The sequence below is a fragment of the Rhipicephalus microplus genome, chromosome 3, assembly GCF_043290135.1.
Source record: "Rhipicephalus microplus isolate Deutch F79 chromosome 3, USDA_Rmic, whole genome shotgun sequence".
NCBI classification, from domain to species: domain Eukaryota; kingdom Metazoa; phylum Arthropoda; class Arachnida; order Ixodida; family Ixodidae; genus Rhipicephalus; species Rhipicephalus microplus.
In genome coordinates this window covers 252,779,279-252,793,206 of record NC_134702.1, presented here as the reverse complement: position 1 = coordinate 252,793,206, position 13,928 = coordinate 252,779,279, and the positions used below count along the sequence as shown (strand labels likewise).

Sequence of the window (13,928 nt, the reverse complement as noted above, 5' to 3'; positions counted from 1 at the left end):
GGAGGACAATCTATTATTTGATGCAGTGTATTGAAATAGCATAAAAAGAACACAGGCTCCTGTGCCTGGCATTTATAGATATCAAGGATGCTTGCGATAGCCTGATTCAAGAAGACTTGTGGGGAATACTGGACACACTAGGTGTGCAAGATGAAATAACTAATCTTCAAAAATATCTATAAAAGTAACAGGGTGGTTATAAAATGGGAAGAACAGGTATCTGAACCCATTGAGATGCAACACGGGCTTCGACAGAGATGGTCCTTGTCACCTTCGTTATTTATGCTGTATCTTCAGGGACTAGAAGCCAAGTTGGAGGGAAGTTGACTCAGATTCAGCCTCTCTTTTGCGATGCAAGGAAAACACATTGAACATCCTTTAGCAGCATCGATGTATGCAGATGATGTACTAATAATAATCGACAACAAGGAAGATCTCCAGGGATTGATAGACATCTGGAGTAATGAGGAAGATAGGTTAAATTTGAAGTCCATCAGGGAAAAATTGGCTATCACGATTTTTAATAGCAACAAAAGCAGTGAGCATAAGATACAGGAATTCACGCTAGAAGTCGTGGATAAACACAAATATTTGGTCGTATGAATCAATTATGGGACTGAATATCTAAGGGACCATGAAAAATACCTAATAACTGAGGGCACCAGAAATGCAGTATAATGAAAAATAGGGCACATGGAAATACAATAGGTATGGCCTTGTGAGAGGAATTTGGAAAGGTGTCATGGTCCCGGGTTTTCCGTTCGGCAATGTGGTCTTGTGCATGAAGTCATAAGTTCAAACAAGATTGGAAATTAAACAACATGGCATAAGTAAACTTGCATTGGGAGCACACGGGAATACCTCAAATCAGGAGGTACAGGGAGACATGGGATGGACATAGTTTCAGTGCAGGGTATCTAGCAGCAAGATAGAATTCGAGGAGCGATCGAATAAAATAAGACTGGAACGTTGGATTAGGAAAACTTTATGTTACTTGTACATGAAGAATGTCGGTGCTAAATAGAGGAAACGAACTCAAAAATTGTGAAGCAAGTGTTAGACAACAGCAGAATACCAAGCCAAAAGGAAACATCAGTTAAGAAGGAGGTGAAGGAAACAAAGAGGGAGATGTAGAAGATGGGAATGCTTACAACATCATCCCCGGGGACCTACCGAACTTTAAGCAGGAAATTGCAAGAGTAAAGATCTACGATAATTCTCGAGGTAGTTATCGGCTCTTCGAGGCTACAATGAAGTATTGCGGATCAAGTCATACCGAGCAAAACGCGAAGGTAAAAACACGGTATGTAGTGCAAGCGCAGAGGAGGAGGAAACGGCTAAACATCTGACAATTTGTGAGAAGGGCTCCACCCTATAGTCGAAGATAATGGCCCCGAATTTTTCAAAGCATTGGGGTTTAGAGACAGTGAAGGCAAAAGTGATTTTAACCAGGTAGAAATAACCAGGAGGAGGCTAACTGATTGGTGGCTATAATCTAGGCGCGAGTGAAATTCAATCCCTAAACAGACAGTGATAGTACTTTAGATAGGGTGGTGGCATGAGCCACCACGCGATCTAAAGAGCACAGCCGTATACATCCATCCATCCAGTGGCGAAGGAGAGGGGCTGCCTCGAGCAGAGCCGCGGGTGGGGGCTCCGTCCGCCATTTCCATTCAGTTTCATACAATAATGCCTAGAAAGGAATCTGGGGCTCCGATCATATACTCTCATAGAAATTATGGAAAGTACAGGCTTCAGATTGTATCGCGTTAGCCAGTGAACTGTCTATGGATCTTTTTCTGCAGTTTAAGTTTTGTTCTTCGCGTAGAGTGGGTAGTGGGGTGGGTGCAAAGGACTGAAGCTGCACCTTTGTTATTCAAAGAAGCTGAAAACTGCTAGGTCTCTCAATTTACTGCAACGCTGGAGCTGTAGAGGTTGTGTTTGACAGTTTAAGCGAAGCGTCGCCCACTCACCGCTACGCATAGATGCAGCGTCCCATGCCAGTGGCGGATCCATTTCACGTTTATGCTAGTGCGTCTTGCAAAAACTCGTGTATATCAACTGCACAACGACGGCGACGTGAAGTAGACGCACTGCGACGCTCTTCTGACTCGACTTCACGTCAAAACGAAAGGTGCGTTTCGGACAGACAACTTGAACAGACACACCTGGCATCGCAGCAGCCGAAACGTTCATGCATTTCTCAATTGATACTATGCTGTTATTTTCATAGATAGATATTTCGTACTATCGAAGGCAAACAAAGAATGTTTGTTTTGAAATGTAGTAAAGAACAATTATTGCATCTTGATGCCAAATCTGGAACGCAATGGCAGAGCGATGCATACCCTGGTGGTTAATTTGTCCAGGTTTTAATTGTACTGCCTAGTCTCTAGAACCTTTTGCGATAAAGCTTGCGTACGAGAAATTGAAGCAAGTATCAATTTAATATACCTTCATATTACTTTGTTTTACACTCGGAAAAGCAGCATCATGCTTCTCATGAACATAATACACTCGAAGCGGATCAGAAGCCTATACTTTCTATCATCGCCATGCGAGCACAAGTGCCACTGAAGGAGCCCGCGTTGACTCTAGCGTCATATTTCACTCTAGCCATTGTTGTATGAAACTTTTTGGTCGTTGCCGACGGTACGAACGCACGCTTGGCCGCGTTTATGGGTCTGCTCATCTATCTGTTTTGTCGTATGCTCCGCGCATGCCTTACGCCGGCTACCAATTTTTTCCTGTAAAGAGCGTGACTATTGCAGTTTTTGGATTGATGGTAAAAAAAGAAAGAACCCAAACGTAACAATTGACTTTTTTCAAATGTCTGACATCTTTTACCTGGACCAGAGAGAATTATACAATGACAGTACTAAGTTCAAAACCAATGTATGTATATATATATATATATATATATATATATATATATATATATATATATATATATATATAAGGGAAAGAAGTGTATACATAAGGGCTCGTTTTTCCGTAGTTTAACACAATAATAATGAGATCTAACAGACAGTAATGCCAAGGAATCTACAGGGGAAGTTATTAGAACCAATGGAATGTAAATAAAGAAAAGGAAGAAAGAAAAGTGGATGAAAAAATAACCAGCCGTGAGCAGAAATCGAACCTACGACCTTCGAATAACGCGTTCGATGCTATAACCACTGAGCTACCACAGCGGCCTTCCCTCCATCCACTTTTTTGGGTTTATATGTGAACTTAGAAGTAGGAGTGACAGTCAGCGCCATCTTTAAGCCAAGCGACGAGTGTGAGAACACCCTTTTGTGCACATGTTTGACGTCACGTAGCACGTGAACTTATTATGAGCGGGCAGCTGATTAATAGTCCCTCGTATACAACCTAATGACACCTAGTCTGCCAGTACGAGACCCTCGTTCAATGAAATAAGGGAAAGAAGTGTATACCTAAGGGCTCGTTTTTCCGTGGTTTAACACAATATTAATGAGATCTAACAGACAGTAATGCCAAGGAATGTACAGGGGAAGTTATTAGAACCAATGGAATGTAAATATGAAGGAAGAAAGAAAAGTGGATGAAAAAATAAGCAGCCGTGAGCATGAATCGAACCTACGACCTTCGAATAACGCGTTCAATGCTCTAACCACTGAGCTACCACAGCGGCCTTCCCTCCATCAACTTTTTTGGGTTTATATGTGAATTTAGAAGTAGGAGTGACAGTTAGCGCCATCTGTAAGCCACACAACGAATGTGAAAACACCGTTTTGTGCGCATGTTAGGCGTCACGTAGCACGTGAACTTATTATGAGCGGGCAGCTGATTAATAGTCCCTTTTCGCCACCATCAGGCAGCTCATGGGCACCTCACGCAAATGCATGACGCCGTACCACCCCATGAGCAATGGCATGGTGGTGTGCTTTCACCGCCAGCTGAAGGCTGCCTTCACGGCAACCAAAGAACACAACTGGGTGAAGACCCTCGCACTCGTTATTTTGGGTATAAAGTCTACCTTGAAAGAGAACATTAGCTACAGTGCCCCTGAGCTGTTTTGCGGCATGGCGCTCAGGCTGCCAGGAAAGCTCTTTGCGCGTGGCTCAGAGGAGGCCTCCTTAGATTCCAGTGCACTTGGCCTATGCAACGTGATGAGCCAACTGCATGGCGGTATCTCCACGGCCCTCAGAGTCGCGTGTGGTGCACGTCGACTCACAGCTCACATGGTGCCCATATGAGTTCGTACAACACGACGCGGTCCGGCAACCTTTTCTGCCACTCTATGATGGGCCCATTAATGTCTTCTGCCGTGGCAAGATACAATTCACAATGAGGAGAAGCAGCTACGAGGAGGTTGTGCCGTTAGACCACGTCACGCCAGCAGACATGGACCCTAACGACGCCGTATGACCTCCGCTAAGAGAATAATCGCTAGGGCTCCCAGCTCCAATGCCAGCCCGCCTAATTTCGTAAGATGCCCTCCCGGCTGACGCACAGTAGGCGGCTATCAACAGTGCCCACTCGCCTCAATCTGTAACCCCTCTCGGCAACTCACTAGGCGGGGGCAAGGGCGGTATTACTGTGACGGCAGCCAAGCCAAGCCAAGCCACCACGCAGTGCCACCCTGTTGTGCACTCAAGAGAAACCGAATAAAACCAGTTGATGTTGGGGATCCACGCCACGCGGATGTGCCTGCTTCTCCAGCGTGAACACGCATAGTCTTTCTTGGGGACGATAGTCTTTCTTGGGGACCATCGACGCAAAAACTTTCGTCTGCCTATCTGCACATTTGTCTGTTTGTCTACTCTCACCACGAACCGGTAACTCGAAACAGCCCAATCGGTACCCCGAACGGCCGACCCCATCTGCAGCACGCACCAATGTTGCTCAAGGACCAGCGTTCTTACGTGTGCGATTTTCGAATAAAAAGCAATGATTGCGCATATCTGAGGTACCATAACAACACGTCGATGTTTTCTATGTTTGCCTTCATACTAGGGAACGCACACACAAGTAATTCGAAGAAACGTAGCGTTAAAAACGCTGTGGTCAGAGTGCGATGCGGGGCTCAAAATAGCAAGTTTTACCAACGCTTTGCTAAAACGACACGGTGGTGGCACCTTCCCGTCACTTTGCGTTCTACACCTCATCGCCTTCGAGAATGCACGTATGTTCCCCGCAGGCACGCAGGCCTTCCTTCGTTTTCGAAGATAACTGCCAGATGGCGCTCGTGGCTAACGTGCCTCGAAGTGCTCGTTCGCCTCCGCTGCACGCTCGAGGCACTCTAACGCAGCCCCTCCGGAATACAATTCACCGATTTTTTTTGCGCAAAACATCAAATACATGTTTTGTTCACTCTCTCCACACTCAAGACTATCGTCTTTCGGTGACATTCGCAGATTACATGCAGATACGGGGCCAAGGTTTTTTTTTACTGCATTCAGTTTTGCCTCATTTAGAAGCGAAGCACTTGAACTCCTTAGTTTCTCAAATATACATGATTGGGAAATTTATTTTTATTCAGGCTAGTGTTACGTTACTTATTTTTCATTTCTTAACTATGATAACTACACCTATTTAGGAATTATAAGCGTTCTCTAGAATCCTTTCTTTTTATAGTCCTCATTATAGTCCTCCTCTCGTCAGCCGTGACTTTACAATTTATTCGGGCGCAGATATTTATGATGCGCCCCAACCCAAGCGTGGTATATCTTTGAGTTATAGAAGCGTGTTTTATTGTCAACCCATTATGGAGGACAAGCACAACAAGAGAGAAGGCAGGGAGGTAAACCTGGCACAAGTACGGTTTTATACCCTACGCTGGGGGAATGGGAAGGGGGGCATAAAGATGAGAGAGAGAGAGGAAAAAGAAGAGAAAGAGAGAAAAAAATGGCAGCATATCCACGGATGTCACTGATGGCTCGATGTCACTGATGGATAGTGGAGCGAAGCATCCGTCCGTCCAATCGTTCTTGCTTCCGTCCATCCATGCGTGCGTCTGTGTGGCCGCCCGTGCGTCCATCCGCCCATCAGCGCGTGCTTCTGTTCATGCGTCCGCACGTTCATCTGTGCGTCCGTTCCGTCTTTTGTCCATGCGTCCGCTCCTGCGTCCGTCCATGCGTCCATCCATCCATGCAGCCATCCGTGCGTCCATCCATGCATCTGTCTGTGTATCCGTTCGTTCACCTATTGAACACTCCGAGTACCACCATGTCGCATTTTTTCATCATACATTCCTCATATAGAAGCACTGCCATCCAGCGGACATTCCAAGGACTGAACGAGAGAAGGTGCACGCACACTTTGTGACGGCTTGCGCTTCGTGTCTACTTCCCACCTTTAACCACCTCGAGTTCTTGGTATATACTAGCTCACTGTATTCATGGCACTACGGCCCAATGCTCGCTAAACCTTTCTAAAACCAGGAAGGTTACGCCCAGCGAGCATAACGTAGCAACCCTTTCTTTTCTTCTGTGCGTTGCTGAACAATAAAAATTCGCAGCGTGCGCGTTAACTAAAAGCCGAATTCTCCTGTCTCTCATTCCCCCTTAGAAGCCATTAGCATGTACATGGAGCACTATTTTTTATTGCTCAACAACGCAATCTCTCACCGGCACCATCTTGGAGGTCAAAATTTCATACTTGTTACACACTACTACAATGGCGACGAGGAACGAACGGGTGCCGCTATAAGGAGCTTCACCCCTAAAAAGAGTGTCAGTCAATGGGCTTACGCGTATGCAGCGGTGGCACTACAGAAACGTTGAAGGTGTTCAGATAGGCCTGTAGTCCTCAAAAATCGCAAGACGGCTTTGACTGCTTTTTGAGCCGGCGAAAGGCGAGGACGATGCTCCAGTAGCATCTGCATAGAGAGTGGACGATCGTCTAATTGTCGCACTGTGTCCGAAAGCTTCTGCCTTTCAGTGGTAAATTGAGGGCAATGGCATATCAGATGGTCGATGTCTTCTTCGATGGCGCAGACGTCGCATTCCACATTGTTGGTCCATTCAATGAGAATTGTATACGCTTTTATGGATGTAACACCCAACAAAAGGCGACAAAAAAGCGAAGCTTCACGTCGACGAAGTCCGGACGAAGGTCGAAGTTCCAGTCGAGGGCTAATTTGATGGAGTCTCGCATGTCTTATGCTTGGGGTGTTTCACTCCAGCCGACACAGAGTACGTGCCAGGTGGCAAAGTGGCTTTGCAGCGTCTGTCCTTGACAAAGGAATCGGAAGGGCGCGCTCTTTTTGGTGCGATGTGCGAGCCGCGTTGTCTGCGGAACCATCGCCACTCATCCCTAATGGTCATGTAGCCACTGAAACTTGACCTCGTGGCCTGTTTCTGTGACGTGGTGAAAAAGCTTGACAACCTTGTAAGTTAACTTTTCATGGCAACCTCGTCGAAGGACTGACTGGATGCTCTGTAGGGCCGGTTTCGAGTCCGAAAACACAGCCCATTTACTCGGTCTCTGTGATTTTAAATACTCTAGGGTGCCACGCAAAGCCACAAGTTCTGCCGCCGTAGACGTAGTGACGTGTGACAGCTTGATTCGAAAAGTGATTCTTCTAGCTGGAATCACCACCGCACCGCCAGAACTAGACGCTTTGGTTGAATCACCGGTGTATATGTGCACGTGGTTATTGTACATTGTGTGTAGGAAGTGCAAGCTCAATTGTTTTAGGGCTGACGAAGGCAAATTTAATTTTTTTCTCTATTCCTAGAATTGAAAGACCTACTTGAGGAAGTGCCAGGCACCACGGAGGATACACCAGTTTTTCAGCAGGCGCAAAATCTGATGTAAACGACGCACGATGTGCAAAGGAAATTGCACTAAATTTCGTACAAGGCCTCTCAGCAGCGAGGGTTGCCAAGTGGTGGGGAGAATTCCTAGCATGTGGCCTGAAGTACGTACGCATCGCTTCAATGGTGATGGGCGTCATGATCGAGTAGCCCTGTGCAATGGCAATATCTTCAGCTGTCAATGCGCAGCGGGGTAAACCAAGGCATATCCTAAGCGCCTCGGCTTGAATATTTTGAATGGTGAGCAGGTTTGTTTTGTACATGTTAGATATAACATGTACGCTGTACCGCAGAAATACAATAAATAATACCTTGTACAGCTGTAACATAGACTCGACTGACACTCCCCAACATTTCCCGGCAAGAAACTTGAACAAGTGACAAATGGCGGTCAGCCACTTTTGCCCGTAGTAGTTTACATGTGGGGTCCAAGACAGGTTTCGGTCGATTATGGCTCTCAAGAAACTGTGGCTCCAGCTGCATGCCACCAACTGCCCATTAAGTGATATGCCGTAAGCGGACACTGGCTTTCTGGCGAAAACGAAGACTGCACACTTTCCACCTTCAATTTCGAGCCCTTGTTTGCGTAGGTGGTGCGATGTCACTGATGCTGCCTTCTGAAGTCGAGTGCGAAGTTGAGTCAAAACTGATGTCCACACACAGATGTCATAAGCATAAATGGAAAGTCGTACACTGCTTGGTTGCTTGCCAAGTAGTTCAATGATTGTTAGGTTGAACAGCGTCGGGCTTAGCACTCCACCTTGTGGGACTCCTCGGCTACAGTAATACTCAGGTGTCGGGCCATTCTCTGTCTGCTTGTGAAATGATCTATTCTGTAGGTAGCTCTGAACTTACATATATATCTTGCCACCGAGTCCAACTCCTTGTAATGTGCTGAGAATGGCTTCGTGGGTGACATTGTCGTATGCCTCTTTTACGTCAAGAACAAGAGCAGCAGATCAGCGTTTGCAGGCCTTCTGGTGCTCTACAAATGTCACCAAGTCAACTTCATTGTCAATTGATGAGCGGCCTTGTCTGAACGCGAACATAGCATCTGGATATATTTCGTAGAAATCTTAGTACCATTCCAGACGCGTTAAAATCACTCTTTCCGTGACTTGTTTTCACACAGAGCTCGCGAGGGCGAACGGGCAGCAAGAGGAAATGTTTAAGGGTGACTTGCCGGCTTTGAGAAGTGGAATCAAGCGACTTGACTTCCACTCCTGTGGAACCATGCCAGTTTGCCAGGAGTCGTTGTATAGCACCAAGAGTACCTTTCAAGCTTGATCTCCTAGGTGATACAGAGCACGGTAAGTGATGCCGTCAGGTCCTGGCGCTGAAGAACGTCTACACAAAGCAAGCGCAGCCTTTAATTCTTCAATCGAAAACGAACACTCTATTCGGGGATTACGTGAGAATACGGAAAAGTCGGGCGTTTTCGTCCCAGTTGAATTTGCCCCGCAAGCAATCCTCCTACAGAAAAAATCTGCGACATCAATCTCTTCGCAGCGTTAGCGAAGTACTAGAGATTTAAATGGGTAGCGCTGAGTAATGGTTGTACGAAGACCCCGGACAGTTCTACAAATTAGTGACAGAGGCTTTATGGGGTCCAAGAAATCGCAAAAAGATACTCATCTTCGCTTATCGAACTTGTCCATGTGACGCTGTGTTTTCTTTAGTGTGCGTCTGGCCACTCTCGGAACAATAAATGACTTCGTGCGTCTATAACGTCGTTCTGCACGAGGACGAATCACTCGGAGTTTTTTACATCAATTTTTATACAACTGCGAGATTAGTTCACCGGAAGCGAATGCGCGGTGGACTGTAGGGCACTCTTTATTGCGTCCTTTAGGTTGAAGGGTGAGCCGCCAACATAGTCTTCCATGATTAACTTGTTATTTTTGCCAATTGATTCACTGGATGGCTCTGGAGGACTTGAGACTTAGAAAGCCGTCAATCTCCAGGTATGTTGGGATGTGGTCATAACTCCTTGTTTCCGAATACGAAAACCAGTGTGGTCTGCTGGCGAACGAGCGTGTGACGAAAGTGAGGTCCAGGCAACTACTATAGGCCGATCCACGCAAATAAGTAGAGGTGTCGTCATTCATGAGGATAAGTTCACATTCAGAAGCGAAAGACACTAACTGTCTACCTCTGGTGTTCACTCTGGAGCTTTCCCATATGTAGTGGTGGGCATTGAAGTCGCCAGCTATCACTAATGGCTGGAGAGTTGAATTCAAAACTCCGTGCAAACGCTCGTGGTCTAGGCGGCTTGATGGAGGTAAGTAGGCTCTGATGATTGTGAATGTAGTCTTCTTGTTTTTACTGTAAGGCAAGTGTACTGGTTTTCTTTGTCAGGGGGTACAGGGTAATGAACATAAGTTAGGTCGCGCCGAATGAACACAGCAACCTTGCTGCGCTCTCCATGGGTAACAGACATAAAGCACTCATATCCAGACAGTCTCATGTGTGAGCTGACAGGTTTGGTTCACAAATCACAAATATGGAAAACAGGTTCTTGAATACATATTGCCAGAACTCGGACTTACGCGCCGTAAGCCCTCTGGCATTCCACTGAATGACAGATGCGTTGTTGACCTCCTCTAAAAAAGATAACATGTCGCGGGCCATCGTTTTACCTTAGAGCTTCAAGCACAGTACTCAATGTGTCCAGCACATGGAGTTCACTCTGCGCTTACGGGGTGTTCATGTTGCTTAGGAGCGTGCGCATTGTGCTCATAAGAGTTTGAAACATGTTAATGACCCGGCGAACCTCACTTGTCTTTGCATCAGTGGTCCGTGAGGGCATCGAGGTGGGCGTTATTCGATGTACCTCTGAATCAAGCTTTGTTCGTGGAAGGAATAGCCACTCTTGACGAGGTGGGAGTGTTGATCCTGCTTTTGTTTTCGGTGTATTCGTTTTCGCAGAGCTTGATGATGGGGGACCAGTTGTTTTTGCTTGAGCTGACGTGTCTCTATCGGCAGATGTCACGTTTCATGATGATCTTCTTTGGTGACGCTGACGTCGCCTGACAGTAGCAGCGGCTTTTCTGTGTGTTGAATTGTCGCGCTCCATGCGTTTCAGCACCGCGCGTTCATTTCGCACTCGCGGGCAATCTTTAGACTACACTTTATGGGCGCCGTGGCAGTTGGAGCATTCGAACGCAGTTGCGTGGCTGGTGTCTTCTGAATGAGGTTCGGCACACCGCGGGTACACAACATTGCTGGTACATACTTCTTTTACATGTCCCATCTTGAAACATCGGAAGCATTGTAGAGATTCGGTATATATGGACGGACCTGGTGGCGAACGTGGCCAACTTTGACGTGTGGTGGAAGACTGTCTCCCTCAAAAACAATCTTCAGGCAACGTGACTGACCAAGCCTTGCGATGTGCTTGATGGGGATGTCGTCTGTAGTTGGCTTTATCAAGATTGAAAAATCGTCCGTGGGAATGAAAATGCCTACGTCATAAATCAACACTGCCCTTACAGTCAGTGGGGATCACTGATTTAATTGTGACTCTGTCAATTTTCGAGATGCTTTCTAGGCTTTGCAGCGCGCTACGGTGTAGAACATCAACTGCCAGAACATTCTTCCGTGAGTTGATCCTCACGTATTTAATCTCATTCGGAGCGAGTTCTTCGAGGTATGCAGAGAGGACTTGTCTGTTAAGCCACCGTAGGTTTGCTGAAAGGCCCACATCTATGAAGAGTATAGTGTGCAGCCAACGCTGCGTGGTAGCCTGCACGATGGATAAACTTGCCGTCGACGGTGTTCACAACAGTATCCTTTTTGCATTGCGGCTCATGACGACTGTGTAGTCGTCATCCGATGACTCGAAGCCGTTGTGGTAGAGCTCCGTTGTCTCGCTGTCCGTGCCGCTTGAGGTGGACCTCGTTTCCTAGCCGCTGCCGGACGTAGCGGTTGTGCACCTCGAAAATCCTGAGTGGCTTCTTCAACCATTCTCGCAAGGAGGGAGCGGGAGCTCCCAGAATTTGCGGAAAAACAAAATGAAAATTTGAGACTATGCTACATGCGTTCTATAAAAAAAATTCCGCCATATCCACGAAGTGAATGGTGATGAGTGGGCGAAGCTCCGGAGGTAAACCTGGTAAATCATTAATCCTCTGTACATTTTGCCCACTCGATTTTATTACATTGCTCCCCCTAGCGTACGTCGCCGCACTAAATCGAACGATTGCCTTCAACCAATGACACGCGCCATATGTGACATCATTCCTATTTTATAAGATCTCGCGTCTTTCATCAACTACAAGTACCGCTTTCTAGTTTATAACATCTTGCATCTTTTCATCATCAGCTACAAGTACCACCATCTAGTAAACACTACAAGAACTAAACGAGAGGTGGCTACATACAGGAGACGGTACCGCCATCTAGTGAACACTGCAAGAACTAAACTAGAGGGGGCTACATACAGGCTACAGCGGACGCACAGCCCACGCCCTAAGGAGCTTCGCCCCTAAAAACACTTCGTCGTCGTCCCTTTGTCAACCGTTATGGTTCACATAAAACCTGCTGCAACAATATTTTTATATTCCGCCAGTTAATATATAATAACACAACATATTAGCTATTGAAACATGTATCACTCATCATCATCATCAGCCTGACAACAACCACTGCAGAATAAAGGTCTCTCCCATGTTCCGCCAGTCACCTCAGTTCTGTGCTTGCAGCTGCCATTTTATACTTGCAAACTTCCTAATCTGATCTGGTCACCATACATTCCATGTCCCCTAAGCCGCTTGCCTTTTCGGGGAATCTAGTGAGTTCCCTTATGACTAGCGGTTATCCTGCCTACGCACTACGTGCCCGATTTATGCCGAGTTCTTCTTCTTGACTTCATCTGGGATATACTTAACCCTGTTTTTTTTCCATTCACTTTGCTATCTTCTTGTCTCTTTAGGTTACATCTGTATTTTTCTTCTCCATCTATCGCTGCGTCGTCCTCTACTTAAGCTGAGTATACCAGAAGTTTATTTATTACGAATTGCATTTCATTATAACCTCTATTCTAACATGCCTTAGGAAAGCCTAATGAATTGTTGTCCTGTGAGCCGATTTTGTAGCTGTATTGACGCATTCTTTGGCTTCCTTATCAACATCAGTTAATGCTTATAATATTTGTGGCGTTGTAATCCATATCCCGTGAATATCTGTCATCACAAACAAGGGAAAAAACTGAAATTCGTAAACTCATGCTGTGAAACTCACCGGTAACAGTTGTTATGAAACTTGTTGTAGCTTGATAGCGCTAGTAGCGTGCCAAATCCCGGCCCAAGTGAAAAAAATATTTGTGTTGCAGCATCAATCCATACCTGCAAAAAGCACGTAAATAACTAAGACCCGTGCTAATGATAACGGCACAAATTTCTACAGAAAACCTTGGTGAGCCAGCAAAAGTAGAGTGAGAAATGACAGGACCAACCAAAGACGCATAATAAGGCGGCTGTCAGCGCTTGTGGTCGTTTTTCTTGGAAACTTATCAAGCAGAATTGTCTATGTTCTTGTGAATGCAATAATATGTAAGAACAATTGCTTCTAGGCTTGCTTAAGAAGGAGAAATTGGCAAGTTCAACCGTGCATATATTTTGCATGATACTGATTACCACTTTACCATCTCTTAAACAGATGAAAGCTTTAGAGTGAGCTTTTATATATCTACACAAGCTGTTCTCACAATGCATATTAATCTACAAGCAGGGAAAAACTGCATTAAGAAAACTAGTGCATCTCTAAGAAATTGTAGTTTCTCTTGAAAACTCGTCACAACTTGGACGCTCACAAGATGCAATGTTTAAGCAGAACAACAGCAAAAACGGCAAACAGGAAGAATAACACTAGGTGCCTTGTGTAGGTGTATTCGTGCTCGCCTCGTCTGTCAGCGGTGCTGTTGTTCTTGAAATATGAACCAGCTGGCCCAACAGTACATTTTGACATGTTAAAGTAGTACTTTTAACAACAGGCTCAATGCCTGGTACTTGTCATGACTCCTGCGGAACAGACATTTCTCCATCATCTCTTCACGCTCACTAGTAGACAAAATAACTGTAATCTCTCTATTGAAAGCGATTTCAATAGGGTGATTCGCATCGAACACATTGCTGCTTTGAG

General features: G+C 45.8%; 1 protein-coding gene across 1 annotated transcript in view; it reads right to left on the bottom strand.

Annotated features, from left to right (window-relative positions):
- SerT (Serotonin transporter) overlaps nt 1–13,928 on the bottom strand; it is a 387,450-nt gene that overhangs the window by 112,575 nt on the left and 260,947 nt on the right. The window contains exon 6 of the mRNA XM_075890899.1: nt 13,029–13,132. Within this exon, the coding sequence (XP_075747014.1) occupies nt 13,029–13,132 (104 nt within the window). The remainder of the gene's footprint in view (nt 1–13,028; nt 13,133–13,928) is intronic.